Source organism: Pleurodeles waltl, chromosome 5 (genome assembly GCF_031143425.1).
Source record: "Pleurodeles waltl isolate 20211129_DDA chromosome 5, aPleWal1.hap1.20221129, whole genome shotgun sequence".
NCBI classification, from domain to species: domain Eukaryota; kingdom Metazoa; phylum Chordata; class Amphibia; order Caudata; family Salamandridae; genus Pleurodeles; species Pleurodeles waltl.
The window spans coordinates 1,748,456,789-1,748,477,316 of record NC_090444.1 but is presented as its reverse complement, the minus strand read 5'-3'; the positions used below and the strand labels follow the sequence as shown (position 1 = coordinate 1,748,477,316).

General features: G+C 46.7%; 1 protein-coding gene across 1 annotated transcript in view; it reads left to right on the top strand.

Moving 5' to 3' along the window:
• Positions 1 to 18,247, top strand: part of PKHD1 (PKHD1 ciliary IPT domain containing fibrocystin/polyductin) — a 1,684,711-nt gene extending 1,666,464 nt beyond the window's left edge. Inside the window, exon 59 of the mRNA XM_069236642.1 lies at positions 17,658 to 18,247. Coding sequence (XP_069092743.1) covers positions 17,658 to 17,856 — 199 coding nt within the window. The 3' untranslated portion in view covers positions 17,857 to 18,247. The remainder of the gene's footprint in view (positions 1 to 17,657) is intronic.
• Positions 18,248 to 20,528: the final 2,281 nt, after the last annotated feature.

Here is a 20,528-nt window from a genome sequence, read left to right as displayed (position 1 = left end):
GTATAGATTAAACTGTGCAGAGACTGTATATCTTGGTCATACGTGGTCAGGAGAAGGGATCGAGCTCAATAAGCTGTTAGTTGATACCATAAGGAATCTTCCAATTCCAGAGAACAAAGAGGATCTGGTTAAATTTTTGGGCATGGCTGAGTATTATCATAGATTTATTCCACACTTTGAGAGTAGCGCATACAATATGAGAAATTTATGAAAAAGAATAAGGTTCAGTTGGTCTGAACAGTGTGATAAAGACTATAAGGACAGGAAAGAAGCTTTTTCCAAGGCACTGTCATTGAAACATTTCAGCATGCAGGAAATTCTAATGACAGATGTGAGTGTAAAGGGTTTGGGTGCATTATTAAATCAAGGGAATGCCAGTAATGAAAGACCAATATTGTTTATATCATGTAGTCTAAAGGGTCCTGAACACCGATTCTCGGTAATAGAGAGGGAGACTTTGTGCATATTTTGGTCAGTCGAGAAATTAGATGTTTGGGGTGCAACCAGTTTAAGGTGATGTTGGATCACAAGTCACTTAAGGAGATATTTGAGAAGAAGAGTTTAGATGCTGTTGCAATTAGGATTTGTAAGTGGGTAGTTTCATTACAGGATTGCGATTTCAAAGTCAAGTATATTCCAGGTGTTGAAAACCGGGTTGCTGACTGTTTGGCAAGGGTTGTAGAGGTAAAAAAAAATAACAAGAAGGAGGCAGAGGACTTGAGGGAAGTGGATCAATTGGATCTAGAGGATTATAAGGTATGTTTAGTTACAGAAGGAATAGTAATTGAAGAGGTGTGGAAAGATCAACTGGCAAAGGATGAAGAACTGAGAGAAGTGACTCAGATACAGAATGGATGGAGTCAAGTCAAAAAAGCTGCAGTAGTGTGTTTCAAATTATGAGACATGAGCTGTCTGTGGATCATGGATTGTTGTCAACAGTAATGAAACACATTCCACCGACAAGTCTCAAGGTTAGATTGGTGGCTCTCGCATATCAAGGCCAATTAGGAATCAGCAAGACCAAGCGAGAATAAGGCTAAATTTTGGTGGCCTGGTTGGACATGCAAGTGGAGATAACAATCAGGGAGTGCCTAGATATGCAAGAATAGCGATAAAGGGTGTATTTGCAAAAAACAAAAAAAACATGTTGATGAGGAAACAGGCGCAAAGCCCTTGGGAACAAGTAGTCTTAGGCATACTGGGGCCAGTGACCAATAGGTCTGGACAGTATTATGTGGTTATAATGATTGATCTTTTTTCAAAATGGCTGGGAATATACATAACACCGGAAACAGAGACAAAGAAGGTGGTATTTACCAGAGAGGGCTTTCCAGAATCTATGTTAACAGGCAATTGGGTGCAATTAATCTCACATGAGGTGGATGAATTTCAGTCACAAAGATGAATTAAATTAAGAAGTGCGGCCTCTATCACCCTGAATCCAATGGAGTTGTTGAGAGAAACAGGATGCAAAGGATTGGAGGGAGCATATCCGGGCTAGGGTGGAGATTTTTTATCTCATTCCACATTCAGTTACAGGGAGGGTCCCATTTGAATTGTTTTGTTGGCGGCAACCCAACTCTGTTATGTGCCCACCATGGGTTGGTCATTTTATGGAGAGGGATGTGAAAGATGATGATGATACACTAACAACACTTCAAAATGCAGCAGAAAATGAAATACTACGATAAGAGGTTAGCGGTGAAGCAGACAAATGTCATAGTGGGAGATTGGGTAGGAATAAATTACCAATGGGATCTCAATGGGGAGCTAAGTTTGGATAACCTTTTTGAGGGTTGTAAAACTGTCTGAAAATGCAGTCAAGTTGTAGAACAATTAGATTTGGACACCCTTTGATTTGGACAGAGAATAGGGTGAGGGTTCTGAAGCAAGGCAAAGTTAAAGTTCAGGCAAAAGGAGGAGTGAAGATGGAGTCAAGTACAGATCTAAAAAGATTATGTGCGATTAGAAGTCCAAAGTGTATATACATATTGCAGTATCTTTGGTGAGTGTTTTATATTGTTATAGTCAGAGGTGACTAATCATATTAAGTTGTGATACAACATAGATATGTATAGAAATATTGGTTAAGTTATGTTTCACTAAATGTTCAGTTATAAAAGAAGGAAGATGTGTGGTATTTTGGTAAAGGTTAGCTCATGCTGGAGCTAAAGCAATGGAATCAGAATGTTGTAAGGCTAAGAAGGGTGGCAGCACTCTGGATTCTAACGCTGTCAATTGAGACAGTCATCCAGAGCTGCAGGGTGGATGAAGCGTCTGTTAGATGTAACTTCAATAACGTAATTTAATGAAACAGATGAAGCATCTTTTCTGCATAACTGTCTGGGAAATGTGTGACACAGAGCAATAGATTTGCCATGGTTGTAGAAGCAGGTTTTTGGATGACGGCTACTTGTGCAAACAATTGCACACAAGCAAGGAGAATTATTGCATCTCATGTCTTTCCACCTTTTAACTACAGCATAGAGCGTTAATGAGTTAGGGTCTGAAGCAGGGAAGTCTATTAGTTTGCAACACCAGTGGTGTTTTCTTACCAGAACCTTTCCCTCTGACCTCAAATGTGTCCCAAAAAGTACACCAGAAAAGGACAAGGGAGAGTAGAGATTCAAATACATTCATCACAAAAACACTTCAGGAGTGAAAGAAGGTAGAGTGACCAAATTGCCTTCACCATGCATAAAAATCAAGCCAAACCACAGCCAGGCCTCCTTGCATGATTATGTGCCTCATCAAGGTTCCATCAACGACTAGCCATAGCTGAGCATACCCGGGTATGTAGGAACATTTCCACCAAAGAAAACCTGTAAAAGATGACCACGACCCATTGGAATATTCAGCACTACCATGCCCTTTCTTTGATAGATGCCTTCCATACACCTGACCTTTGAGTGTGCTTGCCTGTGCCTCCAGAAAAATTAAGCACATTAAACAAATAAATAAATCAGTACAGCTTCAACAAAGTCAAACAGGAATGGTTTGTAAAGGACAGGCATTTTTCAGGTTTGGGAGGTGGTGGAGTGTAAAAGCTGTTGTTTACTTATTGAGGCAAAACATGGTTTCCAGTCTCCTGGACATGGACATACTGATTTTTTTTAGAACTGTTAGAGGGAAGACTGAAAATATTGCTACCTTTGCAAGTGAAAACATGACCGCTGCCACACACCTTGTCAATTCTCTTTTCCTGACTAAAATATAATTTCTATAATTGCAACAGGGAAGTTAGATTGCATTAGTACTGGGTGAAATTTTAATACACCAGGGTAATTGGAGTAATTTAATTAATTACGTATTACTCTTGCAAAATTACCAAAATTATGCGATTATGTCAGCGTAAGTAGTTAAGAGTAATTTGGGGCAAATATTCTACCGCAGGAACACAGGAACAACTAACAACTAACTAAGCGAGAGCGAGCAAATGCTGGCTACTGCTGTTCGTGTCCTGTAACATTTAGTGCTCTTTTCGGATCACAAAATGAATCATCAGGCCCATTTTGGATGCAGGGGTGCATTTTGCATTAAATTAATAGAGCTAAATGCTGGATTATGCCTCTCACAAAATTATGCATAATTATGAGTAATTTTGTGGTGATTACAAGGAATTATGCTAGTTAGGCCGACCCCTAGATTGCATATAGCTGCATTGCTGTCATCACTGTTAACTTTTATTGTTGGCTTTTATTCTTGCCTGTATAATGTGCTCATGCATTTCTATAGTGTATTTTTATCCAGCCAGCGGCCATAAAGTTATAGTGCATAATTGTAACTGGGGCCAGTTAATTATTACATTTTCCCTCTTAAACTGCCTAAATAACAGATATTATGCATGACGTAGCTGACAGCAAGGAGGTTAATACCGTGAAGGAGGTCTTTATTTAGTAAACATAGGTAGGCATATCATTGTAGTGGGAAGTTGTAGGAATTTGCAAATTAGGAAATGCAAATCCCAGGGTGCTGGGGGCCTAAGGCCCCCTCTGCTGCACCCCAATTTTTTTTTTGTGGACATGTGAAGCACAAACATGCCTTAAGGGCATGTGTGTGCTACATGTCAATTTATAAAATGCATTTATGATGCATTTTTAAAATTTGCACATGGTTACCACCAAACTTTAATTTGTGGTAATTGCATTTCCTAAATGCCCAATTCGCATTTAGGAAATGCTTGATACATGTGCTTTGGAAATCGCAAATAGGAATTCTCTATTGGCGATTTCCAATTTAGAGAATCGCAATTTGAGATTCTCTAAATGGGGTCGCAATTTTAAGCAATCGCTTTTGCACAGCGAATGCCTTTCATACATTGGCATTTTTGCATTTGCAAACAGCCGAATTTTGCAACTCGCACCGTTTGCGAATGCAAAAAAGCTTGAGACATCTGGCCCTTAATGTGTATCTTCTTCAGTTTAACTCATTGTAATGATCCTTGAAACTAGAGGGTAAAACAAAATATCCTTTATTGACTTGTGAGTTCAGTGTATCAGTGTATTTTATATTCAGCCCTGACACATTTCAGAATTATCAGGGGCCATCATTTTTCCTTTTTAAAACAAATGCATACTTGACTTGATTTCAGCCATCGCAGAAGAATTATAAAAGGCCATTGAATCTTTGGAAGAGGAAATTAATCAAACCACGTTAGACCTGTCAGCCTTAGGGTGGTCTTCTTCCAACCCTTTTGCCTTCCTCCACCATTTTTGCTGACCTAGCTTTTGCTGGCCTTAGGGCTCTGTGCACCTTACCACTGCTAACCAGTCTTAAAGTGTATGTGCTCACTCCTTAAAACATGGTAACATTGGCTTATTGCCAAATGGTGTATTTAATATACTTGTAGTTCCCTAGCAAAGTGGTACTACATGTACCCAGGGCCTGTAAATTAAATACTACTAGTTGGCCTGCAGCACTTATTGTGCCACTAACTTAAGTAGCCCTTTGAATAGGTCTCAGACCAGCCATATGCAACCAGTGTGGGCAGTTTTAAACTGCCAATTCGGGGGGCATGGCCAAGCAACATGGCCGGCGGAACGCGCTCCAAGTGAGCTCCCACTTCCCGGCGGAATCCTGCAGTAATCATGGGGTGCATGAGACAAATGGGATCCCCTCCTGCCGTGGGACGGAGTGCTGAGAGGTCCAGCGCAGCAGAGTCCCCATTTTTTGGAACTTGCAAAGGCGGGCGCCGTGGCCGTGGCCGTGTTTGCGGGCCTGCTGGCGGCGCAGCCCCCGTTCTATGAGGAAGGTCTTCGGGGCCATGAAGTGAGTGGCGGCCTCTGAGAAGGCGCCAATAGGATCGGATGGGCTCTCAGGAGCTGCACTGAGTCCTGACGTGTTTTGAGGTCGTATTTGAGGGCCTCTCCTGGACCGTGCGTGAGATGGCTGCTAGGCCCTGAGGGCTGGTGCGGTGATGGCGAGGAGGTGATGCGGACAGTGCTGCTGAATTCGGTGGGCCTGCTGGTTGCGCGCCCCCCAGCCTCTGGTGGAGGTCTCCTGTCCCTGGAAAGGGTGGTGGCATCCTGTGAGGGCATCGGAGGGATCGACTGGGCTCTGGGGAGCCGTGCTGGGGCCTGACGGGCTGAAGCTGCTGGTCTGCGCACACTGGAGCGAGTGTGCGCGCGGTGCCCCTAAGTGCAGGTTTGCTACCTTTTTGACCCCTTTGGCTCTTACTTCTGAACGCTCTGAGAGGAGTCCTCTCTTATTGGAGGTATTTACGACCTCTTCTCTGCACACACTGTGAAATAGCTGTGTACAGTGGTGACCTGCGGAGGGAGGAGCAGCGGATGCTGTTCTAGCAGGTACCTTGCGCTACGGACACTACTGTTGTTTCCCTGCTACAGCTGAGTCTGGGTCATAGCCCTGGTCCGGGTACACAGTGAGATAGGGTGGCGTAGGCAGACAGACGCATCACAGGGTAACACCATGGAGCAATATACTACCCTTGTGCCCTTGCCACAGCGTCCGGCCAGATCGGAGGGGAGCAGAGACGGTTTAAGGGTACTGGCAAATTCTGAGGAGCCTTCATGTGCGGAGCTTCTTGCAGCCATCCAGGGCTCTGGGGTAGCTCTGGAGGGTAAGATAGAAACCTTGGAAGTTAACCTACTCTGGGCGGACCTTAGGAACGTGTCTGATGGCGGAGGGTTCTATTGTGGAGCTGCAAACGGAGGTGGGGGTCCTGCGGAAACAAATGGTGCAGGCCAGTTCCAAGGTGGGACTGATGGAGGCCAGGCTGGAGGACGCACAGGGGAGGTCCCAGAGGAATAATATCAGACTGCTGGGTTTCCCAGAGTGTGCAAAGGGGCCCGCAGCAGAGTTTTGTGGAGAACTGGATCAGAGATGTGCTGCAGCCAACAGGGCTTTCCAGGGTATTTGCAGTGGAACATGCTCGTAGGGCCCTTGTTGCACCTCCCCGGCCTGGCGCGCCTCCAAGGGCTATCATTGCCAGTCTGCTGAACTATAAGGACCGAGACTGTGTGTTGCAGGCCACCCGTGAATCCGACAGGGCAATATATGAGAACTGCAAAATATCCATCTATGTTGATCACACAAACAAGGTGCAGAGTTCTCGAAAGGGATTCATGGAGGTCAAGGCGAAACTTTGCGTCATGAACATCAGATATATGCTCCTGTATCCTGCGCGCTTAAAGGTGCTTTTAGGTGGGAGATCACATTTCTTTGAACGCCCGGATGAGGTATGGAGATGGTTGAAAATGTGGGATAAGGTGACCCCGGGAAGGCCGTAAAGGACTGGAGGGGTCTCTCCTCGGGCCTCTGGAGCGGAGGGTCCGGAAGGAGGTCACATGATGTTGGTCAGCTGGAGGACCCTTGCGGGTCGGCGGCAGACTCTGCTAGTAGAGTTGAGATACAACAGGATGGAACAATGGCGGTGGTTTCTGATGGTCTGGCAGGGAGTTTGGATGTGGAGCTGGAGTGGAGGGCTGGGGGGCGGTCTCCACACAAGTCTGACTATGACCTTAATGATTCAGGGTGCCTGTTGCACCCCTGTTTGTGGGGCTTGTGTTAAAGTGAGAGTACCTCTCTGGTGGACAGATGCGGCTAGAATATGGTTCAGGTCCGGATGGGGCCTCACTTAAGAATTGGAATATGTTGATCATCTGGGGCACCTGACAATTAGTGAGCTATGATTGGGTTGGAATCAGGCAATTTGTGGATCGCTGCCGGGGTGGGGAGTGGTCACTCCACAGTTGTGGTAGGACTTTAGACCTGGATAGTTGGGGTTTAGGCTGTTGTCCTGTACCATCTATAGTATGGATTTACAGTATGGTTTGTTACGGTTGTTTTACTGTAAATCTGGGGTGGGGGTTGTGGGTTTGAGGGGTTTGATTGGCAAAGTTTGTCAATATTTGAAGTTCTTTCAACAGTGCAGGTATAAGGGCGAGATGTGCAATATGTACTTTCCCTGTCTTCCCCTGGTGGGGTGGGACACAGGGGGTGGCGCCCAAATGGGAGGGATGGCAATTCAGAACCAATATGGGTCATCAGATTAATATGTTGACGTGGAATGTCAGTGGGTTGAAGAGCTATGTCAAACGCTATAGGGTACACTCTTTTTTAAAGAGGCATAAGGTTCATATTGCCTGTCTTCAGGAAACGCACATGACTGAGGAGGAAGCACAAAAACTGTCCAAGAAGTAACGGGGTCAAATGTTTTCATCCTCCTTCTCCTCTTGTGTGCGGGGTGTGTCTATATGGGTGGCTCCAGAGGTTCCATTCACCCACATATACATGGAAGTAGATGTCGAGGGTCGATATGTTCTGGTTGAAGGTATGTTGGATGGCTCACCTATCGTTATCCTCAACACTTATGCTCCTAATATTGATGATCACTCCTTTTATACCAAAATACCAGAGATTTTGGGGGACAGTGTGGATAGGCCTCTTGTCTGGGCGGGGGATTACAACTGTATATTGAACGGTGAACTGGATTGCCTCCCGCCGAAGTTGGGGACTAAGCCTTTGATGGTAAAATCCCCTGTGGAAGTGATGACACATTTAGGGTTATGGGACAGTTGGAGGGAGCTGCACCCCGAGGGCAGGGAATACACTTGTCATTCCAGAACACATAATACACATATCCGATTGGATAGGTTTCTGCTGGGCAGTCTTAATAGCTCGGAGGTGCTGGATGTTACACATATGAGTAGGTTCTTATCCGATCATGCACCAGTGCTGATGCAGTTACAGTGGGGGGCAGTTTAGCACGTAGTTGGCGTTTGCCTGCGGACTTTCTCACTGACGTGGGGTGTCGGGAAAGGGTGCGTGAGGCCATCAAAGGGTATATGGATGTGAATTGAAATATGACAATGTCAAGGGGCCTGGAGTGGAAGTCTATGAAGGCAGTAGTACGGGGAGTGTGTATAGGTACGGCGTGCAGGGTTCGCACACAAATGGAGCGGGAACTTGCAGATCTGGAAGAGAAATTGGGAGACTTGCAACAGAGGTTACCGGACACAAGGTTACACAAGGAGGTCAATAGTTGTTGGGGTACCTTGAGCCGGGTCACACTTAGGGGATACAGGCAGCAACTGCATTGGGAGGGGGATATATCTGGCAAACGTTTGGCATGGATTCTGAAACGGGAGGTGGATGCTCCTCCTGTTTTGCACATTGGGAATACTAGAGTTGAAATGCTCATGAAGCGCACAGACATTCTGCGGGTTTTGTCTGAACATCTGCAAGGGGTGTTGAGGGCTGGTGCTGCACCTCCTGAGGATGGTGTGGTGGGGTTTCTGAAATAAATACAGCTTCCGTGCTTGGAATTAGAGAGTAGGGATGCTCTGGAGACTGCGATTAATGCAGAGGAGGTGAGTGAGGCAGTTGCTGCGATGACCAAGTCCATGTCCCCGGGGGTGGGGGTATGATGGTTTTCCTGTTGAATTGTATCAAACGTTTTCCTTGTCTCTGAGGGAGAAGCTCCTGGAGGTGTTTGAGGAAGCTCGAGTGCATGGTATGTTGCCAGAAACCATGAATCAGGGTACTGTGTGCTTGATGCTCAAGCCGGGAGGGGATCCTGGTGACCCCTTTTCATATCACCCGCTTACCATGTTAATTAGCAATGTCAAGATACTTTGTAAGATTTTGGCCACTCGGCACCGTGGGGTGATCCAGGGTTTAGTGCACGAGGATCAATGTGGGTTTATTCCTGGTCATAGCACGTCCTATAACTTGCGCCGTTTGGCTCACATTCTGCACGAGACTGAAGGTGGGGAAACTGAATTGGTGCTAGTGTCCTTGGATCTGGAGAAAGCCTTTGACACAGTCAAGTGGGGCTATCTCTTAGAGGTTTTGCAGGGCATGGGGTGTGGCCCCTGTTTCTGCGATTGGGTGCGGTTACTGTATACTGCCCCCACTTCACAAGTATGGGTGGGGGGAGAGCTATTGAACACCTGGGAGATCGGTAGGGGCACGAGGCAGGGATGCCCCCTTTTGCCTCTCCTTTTTGCTCTGGCGGTGGAGACACTAGCGATCTGGCTTTGAGAGGAGCTGGGACCGTGGGGTATCCAGGTGCGGCGGACCAACCATGTGGTTTCCCTGTATGCAGATGATGCATTGGTTTATCTACGGGAACCTCGTCTCTCGGTGCCGATGCTACTGCAGAGGTTGGACGTTTTTGGGGTCGTCTCTGGTCTCAAAGTAAATAGGAAAAAATTGCTCCTGTTCCCCTTGGGGTCCCTTAGCGGGGTTCCGCAGACTGATTCACCTAGGTGAGGACTCGGATGGGAAGTTGAGAGTTTCGGGTATCTGGCTATATGGGTTACTCCTTCTATGGCTGCGCATGATAAGCATAATGTCGAGCGAGTAGTTGCCGGCCTGGAACGTTCGGTATTATTCTGGAACAGATTACCTCTTTCTGTGATGGGCAGGGCCGCTGTGGCAAAGATGGTGTTCTTGCCGCGGTGTCTATACTTGGTCCAGAACTCCCTATATCTGTTGGCTGCCCGGCTCTTCCGTCGTTTGGATAGTCTGTTGATTTCTTTGGTGTGGGCTGGGCGATGAAGTAGGGTGGCTCTGCCAGTGTTTCAGAGGGATCTTGAGGAGGGAGGGTTGGCGATTCCTAATAATAGACACTACCATTGCGCAGCACACTTGCAATATGCTGCCAAGTTGATGACGGATACTGATAACTGGGAGAAGAGATTGTTTGCAGGAATATGGGGTGGGCGGACGTTGGTGCATATGTTGATGTCGGGGGTAGATGTGACCCCTCTGCTCCCTACTTGATCAAGACCACTGCTGGGATCTGGGAGCAGGCAGTTAAACATGTACTCCGACGAGCCCCTTTCGATAGAGGGCTGAAGATATGGGACTTGGCCCCATTTCGGGACATGAGAAGTTGATGTCTGTGGAGGCTTGGAGACTGGGAGGATGTGAGGTGGCTGGGGATCTTTACCAGTGGAGAATTTCTTTCTTTCACTGAAGCTAAGGATTTGTATGAACTGGGCCCTGGTCAATTCCTGCAATATGCAAAAATTGAAAGTGTGGCACGTGAGATTTGGAGTGGTTTTCCGGTAGCCCCTAAGGCCTCTGTGGTGTTGAACAGCTTAATTAACTGGGTGGAGGGGATGCATTTGATTACCCAGTTTTATAAAGCCCTTCGGGAGGATCAACCAGGTGCGATAAGTGTGGGGTGCAGGGCGTGGGAGTGTGACCTGGGGGAACCCATAGTGGATGCTGATAGGGATTTGGCTTTGTCTCTCGTGAATACCTTGTCATGTAATAATAGGTTTAAGTTGTTACATTTTAACTTTTTACACAGAATGTATCTCACACCCAGTTGACCAAACAAGATTGACCCGAGCCGTAGAGTGGGATGCCCTAGGTGTGGTACATTTGGTGCTTCCTTCCTACATCTGGCCTGGACTTGCAGGGCAGTATATGACTTTTGGCAGGAAGTGGCAGCGACACTTGAGGAGGTTACGGGACTGGGGTTGGAGGCAATGCCGATGACCTGTCTCTTGGGAGTGGTGCGGAAGCCACGTGGTCGGAGCATTCCATCTAAATTGGCACAGTTAGCGCTGGGGCTGGCTAGGTGCAGGGTAGCAATTGGTTGGATGAGCTCCCGGAATCCTCTGATCTCCAATTGGATACGGGAATTAATGGAATGGGGTGCAGCTGAGGAACAGCATATGCACCTGATACGAAGTGATGAGAGGGCACTTGCTGATGTAGCAGCCTGGGGAACCTTACTGGAACGGTTTACTGGTGTCGAGGACATAAGCTCTGCAGGTAGTACGGAGAATGTGGGGTGGGGATACACATTGCACCCTCTGAGCAGGTGACGGCCAACTATGGTTTCGACACATTCCTGTTTTCCATATGCTATATAGTGTCTGGTCTCATAAGGATTTTGGCTGGGATGGCGGGATGGAGGGCAATATTAATGCAGTGGTTGTGACTATTTCATGGCTTGGACCCTGTTAGATAATACTCCTTGGTATTGTGATACAACAATGATGTACTGTCTTGCTATAACCTGCACTGCATGTATGTTATTGTTGGTAAAAAAAAATAAACTCAATAAAAACAGTTTAAAAAAAAAAAAACTGCCGTTCCGACCCAGCAAAAACATGCCGGGCTCAAGCTTTCCTTTTGAATACATATCAGTCAGCCCTTTGGTAGGCCCTGGAGAGCCCTAAGCACAGGGTTCATTGTATTTAAAAAGTAGGACATATGCTTTTAAATTTTATATGTCCTGGTAGTGCAAAAACTCTTAAATTCATTTTTCACTACTACAAGACCTACCTCTCCCATAGGATAACATTGGAATTACCTTATTATGTTTAATATGCTGTAACTTCCAAATGGAAACACAAAACCTGTTCAGGTCTGGTGTCTTTGAAATTGTAATCAAAATTCCTCTCTTATTCTAAAATTAGATTTTAAATTACAATTTTGAAAATGCCACTTTCAGAAGGTGGGCATTTCCCTCCTGCCTCTGCCATTTAGTGCCTGCAGCCTGTTTCTGAGTTACATGAGTGGTGTAGCTGACAGTTGGGTTTTCTGTATTCCTTCTTGATAGCCACACATAATAGATATGGATGGGCCTGGATGGGCCATCACTGAAAGGATGGGAGCGCAGAGCTGGGCACAGCCCTACTTTCACTTGAATAGGTTGGGTCTGCCTCCACACAGAGGGCTGCATACCCCCTTTGGTTAGTCTGGAGCAAGGGCAAGGGGGCAGGAATCTTGTGGACTTCAGAATCTTCTTCCACTTCAAAGGAAGCACCTGGTACAAATATTGGACTTCAGACACCAACTCTTTAGTACACTTCTGGATCTCAAATTCAACTTGAATGAGACGGAAAACCTCGTAATCGGCTCCGCCCCTACCCCCTGAAATAACTCCTGGTGGCCAACCGCACTGGAAAACACCCCCACTCCCATGGACCACACACGCAATCTGGGCATCATCCTGGGCTCCTCTCTACCCTTGACCTGCCAAGTCAATGCCGTCTCGTCGTCATGTTTCCACACCCTCTGACTCCTTCGAAATATCTTCAAGTGGATCCCCTCCGGCACGAGGAAGACAGTCACCTATGCACCTGACACTAGTAAACTAGACTACGGCAACACACTCTATGCCAGCATCACCAAGAAACTACAATCAAGACTACAAAGAATACAGAATACAGAAGCCAGACTCATCCTGGACATCCCCGACACAGCCACATCTCATCCCACCTCAGAGACCTACACTGGCTCCCAGTCAACAAGCACATCACATACAAACTCCTGATCCACACCAACAAAGCACTACAGAACACAGGACCGGCATACTTCAACCTTCGCCTCGCCTTTTACGTACCCAACAGACAACTCTGTTCTTCCCAGCTCATGCTCACAGCTGTTCCCAAGATCCGGAAAAGCACAGCAGGAGTAAGATCCTTCTCCTACCTTGCAGCTCGGACATGGAACACGCCACTTCTCAAACTCAGGCAGACCACATCACTGAAGAAGTTCAGGAAGGACCTCAAGACCTGGCTCTTCGACTGAGCAGCATGCCCGCAAACCGCACCTTTGAGCCCTACGGGTGATTAGCCGCGCTTTAGAAATCACTGATTGATTGATTGTGGAGACTCTGCTTGGAAGAAGGACTGCTGTGCTGCTGAAAGGAGTGTCACTCTGCTGGACTGCTGCCCTGCTGGACTACTGCCTTGCTGAACTGCTGGATTGCTGCCCTGCTGCCCTCCTGCCTGAGTCAGAGAGATCGTGAGCTGCACTTGAACCCAGGCCTCCAAGAGTCATTCAAGAGCTAGTCTGCTGTCCTCCTGTTCAGAGCCACGAGGGCATAACAGGTCCACAACCATCTGAAACAGCACCCAGATCCAGATGGAGCGAGCTCCTGACCCCCAAGTGGTACCCCTTGGTGTGGCCTCAGAGATGCTGAGTCGAAGTTTTTAGGCTCTTCACAACCTCAAAGAACGGGCCCGTTGGTGCCAAAACCTTTCAGCTTGCACAGCCCGCCAACACGAAGTTCGGTCAACCCAACTCTTTGTGCTACAGCATCTACCCCTCGCAGGGAGCTCCATCACGAAGCTCCGGCTCGTCTTCTCGTGATGACACCAGGATCTTCGCGCTACAGTGATGACCTTCGACAAATCCATTCATGCTCTTCCCTCTGCATCAAATCAACGACCAACTGTAACGCTTATCTGCTCCTCACAGCCCCCTCAAGTGTGAACAGGAGTCTCTGCATTGGACTGAGAAGGTAACTTTTCAGCGGGACTAACCAGGTAACTGTATCCAACTTGCACTACATCACGGTCAGCCTAAACTTGTGACTTTCTCTGGGTCCTGTAAGACCAGACAGCCGCGAGTGGTGCTTTGGGCTTTTTGGTGCTATTTTCACTTAAATGTTTGAAATTGCATACTTCTGGTCCTACTGATTGGATTTGTGTTGTCTTGGTCTTGTTTTATTTATTAAAATCTACTCTATGTTTCTAGATAGGTGATCCCCTTTGTGTAACGTTCTCATTTTATTACTGTTTGAAGTTTTGCACAAATACTTTACACATTGCCTCCAAGTTAAGCCTAACAGCACTGTGCCAAGCCACATCTGCGATGTTTTACACTATTTATTTTCACACTGTTTGTTTTGAAAAGGAACACTATGGGGGTCATTCTGACCCCGGCCGGCGGGCCTGGCTGGAACCGCCAGAATACCGCTGCGCGGTCAAAAGACCGCCGCGGGTATTCTGGGTTTCCCGCTGGGCTGGCGGGAGACCGCCAGAAGGCCGCCCGCCAGCCCAGCGGGAAACACCCTTCCATGAGGATGCCGGCTCCGAATGGAGCCGGCGGAGTGGAAGGGATGCGACGGGTGCAGTAGCACCCGTCGCGATTTTCAGTGTCTGCATGGCAGACACTGAAAATCTTTTAGGGGCCCTCTCACCCCTCACCGCCATCCTGTTCCTGGTGGGCAAACCCGCCAGGAACAGGATGGCGGTGAGGGGGTCGGAATCCCCATGGCGGCGCAGCAAGCTGCGCCGCCATGGAGGATTCCTCAGGGCAGCGGAAAACCGGCGGGAGACCGCCGGTTTTCCGTTTCTGACCGCGGCCAAACCGCCGCGGTCAGAATGCCCTTGGGAGCACCGCCAGCCTGTTGGCGGTGCTCCCGCGGTCGTTGACCCTGGCGGTCAATGACCGACAGGGTCAGAATGACCCCCTATATCCCATGATGAAGGGTAAATCCAAAACTCATTGGGGATGTGAATAAAAGGCTGAAACACTGGACAGAGTCAATTAAGGATATTTTGTTTTACTCATTAGTTTTATTGATCATTACAATAAAGACGATGCAAATGTGATACCTAAAACTCGGCTTGAGCAATATGGGTTGTGCATTTTTCAGCACACTATAAACTGGTAGTGTGCTTTTCGTGAATTTTCGTATCCTTAGACTGGAAGGGATTGCAAGATTATTCATAGGGCCATATTGCATATAGCGAGCACTGTTAGCGCTAGGTTTAGGGGCATATTTATAAGAAAGTGGTTCATCATAGATGATGTGCCACTTTTCTTGTGCCACCCTAACGACACCATGTGTGCGCCATATTTACAATACGCTGCACCATGGTGCACGTTAGACCAATAGCGTCCAAAATTTTGATGTTATTGTGGTGCTTTGGTGGATTAGAGCCAAACAATATGGCACTAATCCACCAAAGTCAAGGGAGGCCCACTGAATACATTGGGAGCGTCACTTTAACGCCTGCCTAAGGCAGGTGTTAAATATTGTGCTAAAAATGGTGCAGTGAAATCTTGTAAATTTCACTGCGCCATTTTCCTGGGCCTCCTAAAAGGGCAATGCTCCCCTTACGTACATTATGCCTGGTGCAGTCTCAAGGTGGTGCAAGGGGTTACACAGTGGCGCAATGCTTGCATAGCGCCACTTTGTAAATATGGCGCAAGGAAAATGTCTCTTTAACGCCACATTAGTGTAAAAACAAATGACGCTAATGTGGCGCAAGGGGCTTGTAAATATGCCCCTTAGGCCCATATTTATACTTTTTGACGCAAAACTGCGCTAACGCAGTTTTGCGCCAAAAAAATTAGCGCCGGCTAACGCCATTCTGAAGCGCCATGCGGGCGCCGTATTTATTGAATGGCGTTAGCCGGCGTTAGCCGACCGGCGCTGCCAGGTGTGCGTGAAAAAAAACGACGTACACCAGGCAGCTCCGGCGTAGGGAAAAATGGCGTTTGGGTGTCCCAAAATGGGGCAAGTCAGGCTGAGGCAAAAAAATCGTCTTAACCCGATTTGCGCAATTTTTTTTGGGCGCCCAGACGCCATTAACATGACTCCTGTCTTAGCAAAGACAGGAGTCATGCCCCCTTGCCCAATGGCCATGCCCAGGTGACTTCTGTCCCCTGGGCATGGTCATTGGGCATAATGGCATGTAGGCGGGCACAAATCAGGCCCCCCTATGCCACAAAAAAAACAAAAAAAAAATACTTACCACAACTTACCTTTTCTTCCCTGGGATGGGTCCCTCCATCCTTGGGTGTCCTCCTGGGGTGGGCAAGGGTGGCAGGGGGTGTCCCTGGGGGCAGGGGAGGGCACCTCTGGGCTCATTCTGAGCCCACAGGTCCCTTAACGCCTGCCCTGACCCAGGCGTTAAAAAGAGGCGCAAATGCGGGGTTTTTTGCCCCGCCCACTCCCGGGCGTGATTTTTGCCCGGGAGTATAAATACCACGCACATGCCTGGGAGTCATTTTTTAAGACGGGAACGCCTACCTTGCATCTCATTAACGCAAGGAAGGTGTTCACGCCAAAAAATGACGCTAACTCCATGAACTTTGGCGCTAGACGCGTCTAACGCCAAAGTATAAATATGGAGTTAGTTTTGCGTCGAAAAAAACGACGCAAATTCGGCGCTTAGGCCCGTATTTATACTTTTTGACGCTAAACTGCGCTAACGCAGTTTAGCGTCAAAAAGTTTTGCGCCGGCTAACGCCATTCTGAAGCGCCATGCGGGCGCCGTATTTATTGAATGGCGTTAGCCGGCGCTAGCAGACCGGCGCTGCCTGGTGTGCGTGGAAAAAAACCACGTACACCAGGCAGCGCCGGCGTTGGGGAAAATGGCGTTAGGGCGTCTTAAAATGGTGGAAGTCAGGTTGACGCCAAAAAATCGCCTCCACCCGATTTGCGCCATTTTTAACGACGCCCAGACGCCATTTACATGACTCCTGTCTTAGTAAAGACAGGAGTCATGCCTCCTTGCCCAATGGCCATGCCCAGGGGACTTATGTCCCCTGGGCATGGTCATTGGGCATTGAGGCATGTAGGGGGGCACAAATCAGGCCCCCCTATGCCAAAAAAAATTATTTAAAAAAAAAAAAATTATATTTACCTGAACTTACCTGAATGTCCCTGGGATGGGTCCCTCCATCCTTGGGTGTCCTCCTGGGGTGGGCAAGGGTGGCAGGAGGCGGGGTCCCTGGGGGCATGGGAGGGCAGCTGTGGGCTCATTTTGAGCCCACAGGTCCCTTAACGCCTGCCCTGACCCAGGCGCTAAAATCCGGCGCAAATGCGGGGTTTTTTGCCCCGCCCACTCCCGGGCGTGATTTTTGCCCGGGAGTATAAATACGACGCATTTGCGTCGCAGTCATTCTTTTAGACGGGAACGCCTACCTTGCATCTCATTAACTCAAGGAAGGCGTTCACACAAAAAAATGACGCTCTTTCCTCATACTTTGGCGCTAGACGCGTCTAACGCCAAAGTATAAATATGGCGTTAGTTTTGCGCCGAATTTGCGTTGAAAAAAACGGCGCAAATTCGGCGCAAACGGAGTATAAATATGCCCCTGAGTGTCTGTCACAGTTTTGGGCTGACTGCTGTCGTAAGCAGTTGAAGAATAGAAGCACAGGTATTTTACCACCTCAAACAGCGCTAAATGATGGCTTCTCATAGGAACTTTAATGTAATGTGCTGCTTTTGGCGGGAAATGTGCATAATGTAAACAACGGGACATTACACATTACCTCTTCCAGAATCCTGTGTTCATAATAGGGGGTAAAAGGTGTTTTGAACAAGCAGTATCTCATCTTACAAAAATGACGTGAAAATGTTTGGTCGCTGTTCAATCCTAAACTGTTTTCTCATTGCCAACCACTTTCTTTTTTGCTTGCATAGGCCAGGTGATATGTGTGCGGATGCCTGTGACAGAAGGAGAGCTCTTTACAAAGAGGTGGATGGGAGCACCCTGGCACCGGCTTCTTCTGTGACTGTTTCCCCAGTATCAGAACACGAGTGGACGGATTTCTGTTTCGACACCAGTAAACTGACAACCGTCTCAATTACTGATGCATTTGATTCCCTTGACTCTCCGTGAGCAAGTACATTGATATTTTGGTCATTCATCTCTTGGAAGAAAACCTTACAAAGTATTTTTTTAATCAAGCACGAAAATCAACAGTGCCATTTCTAGGGTTGTGAACATTCCATCGCGCGAATAACAACCTTCTAAAGCTAAATAAATAGTTTCCAGATATGCCTTTCGTTGTTTTATACCATGTACTGGTCAATATGTTTTTTCCATACAGTCGTCATACTAAAGTCTGGTCAATTCCCTAAAATGGCTCAAGGATTTAATCTCACTGCTAATTTATGGTAGATTCAGCTACAAAGCCAGTAAGGCCTATTCTGCATGTCGTCTTTCCAGGGTCGATACTTTGAGTACTATTAGATTGGAAATAGTAAACCTGATATTTAAAGCCTTTAGAAATCGCATGTGTGATGTAATTGAATTACAGTATAAAGTCATTTGTCAACATGTTTTGCTTTTTTCAGTTTTATTAAGTACCTCTTCATTCAGTGGCAGCTGATGAATTTTGAAAGTGGTGTAGTGTACATACTTTCATTGATTTGAGCCAGCGAAGCAAGAATGCCTGACCTACCTTCTTTAACTGGCTGGAGAGGGGGGCGGGTATCTCACCCAATATGATTAAAAAACAAAACATGACCCATTGGTGTAATATAGAGCAAAATGTTCCAGATTTTCTCAAGTGCACGAGAGGCTCACGGGAGATACCCAAAGTGAAAGAAGATATCCTGGATAATGGGCAGGGCGGTAAGGGGCCCTGGGAGAAACTTTATGGGAACAAGAGACAAAACTATCGCTACGTGGTCGAATGGACAGGGACAAGCGATCAGTGTTAATTTGGGGTAGAGATGGGAACAAGAGAAGGAGATATCATTAAGTGGGGTTATGGATGGGAACAGGAGATGGGGATTTCATTAAGTGGGAACAAGAGATGGGTATTAAGTGGAAGTAGGGAATGGAACAAGAAACAAGTATTACATGGGGTAGGAGTGGGTGCAAGAAATAGGTATTAAGTAGGGGTAGGGGTGGGAGCAAGAAATAGGTATTAAGTGGGGGTAAATATTGGAACAAGAAATAGGTATGTGATGGGGCAGAGATAGAAACGGGAGATAGATATTAGATCAGGGTAGAGACTGGTGCAAGAAATAGGTGTTAAGTGAGGGTAGAGATGGGACCTAGTATTAGGTATTAAGTGGGGTAGGAATAGGAACAATAAATATGTGTTAAGTGGGGATAGGGATGGGAGCAACAAATAGGTATTAGGTGGGGGTAAGGATTGGAACCAGAAATAGTTTTTTTTAAAGTGGGGTAGGGATGGGAACAAGAAAAATGTATTAATTGGGGGTAGGGATGGAATAAGAAATAGATATTAATTGGGAGTAGGGATTGCAACAAGAAGTAGGTATTAAGTAGGGATAGGGAATGGAAAAAGAAATAGGTATTGGGTGCAGCAGGGATGGGAACAAGAGATAGATATTAGGTGGGGTAGAGATGAGAACAAGAAATAGGTATTAAGTGGGATAGGGATGGGAAGAAGAAAGGGGTATATAATTGCGGAGGGTAGGGATGGGGACAAGAGATAGTTATATCATTACAAGGTTAGCGATGGGAACTAGAGATAGGTTTATCATTAGGTGGGGGTAAGGGTGTGAGAAGGTCTGAAAAGGGAACTGGAATGTTCAAAAGGTGCCATGAGGTAGAGTTTAAGGATTAATAGAACACATGGAGTGCTTTATTTCATGTGTTTCTGAGAAGCGACATTTTTTGATGAAGTGATGTGGACCCATTTTAACAACTACACAATTTTGTGCATCACGTTTCCTTTCAAATTCTATGTAGTATTTGACTTAGCACAGATGTTGCAGGGACTTCATGGTTATTCTGAGAAGGTACAGCTAGCAGAATTGGGTAGGGTCTATGATAATGCTGTGCAATAGTAGCCTCTACATTGAATGCCATTTCCCAGGGGACACTAGAAGCCACTGCAGTCATCAAAAATAGTCTAGGAAATGGGGGTGCGTGAGTGCTGAAATTCTTGCCCAAATCCTCCATATGGTCAAAGCCTCGTATTGCGAGGCTGTACTCTACGGCACTCGTCAACAGATCATGTAGGACAGTCATAATGCTCAGCCGGCCACCAGCGTCATGAACAGATAAGCGTGGGTAGTCATACTGCCTTCTCAGTTTTTTGGCTATCTGACCCCTTGCTATTGCCCTTAAGTTCCAACTCTGGACTTCCAGAAGGCCTGGTTACTATTGCAGTAGTCATGCTTTGCAAGCATTGGTTTCTCCCTTGATTTACTATAGAAATGTGTAAGTTCCTGTGATACTCATCAGTTGTGAGTCTTCCTATTGCTCTCTTTACAAAATATGTGTCCAGTAACTTACTCACTAACTAGAAAAGTCTTTAAGCAGTGAGTTGTACCACAATAGAAGAGTAACATACCTCTTTAGTGAAACATAGGTTCGACAATAGGCAACCAAAGAGGGGAGTATTTGCATCAGTCGGTCATGGACTGCTTCTATCTCTTACCTGTAAGTTTGGTGCTGGAAACCCCATTTATAAGCCCCTTAATAATTGTTAAAATGGGAGAAACAAAGCGTATGACAGCCACAAAAAACATTCCTAGGCATTGGATCTTTTGACATTGATTGAGCATCTAAGCCGCTAAGGCACTGAA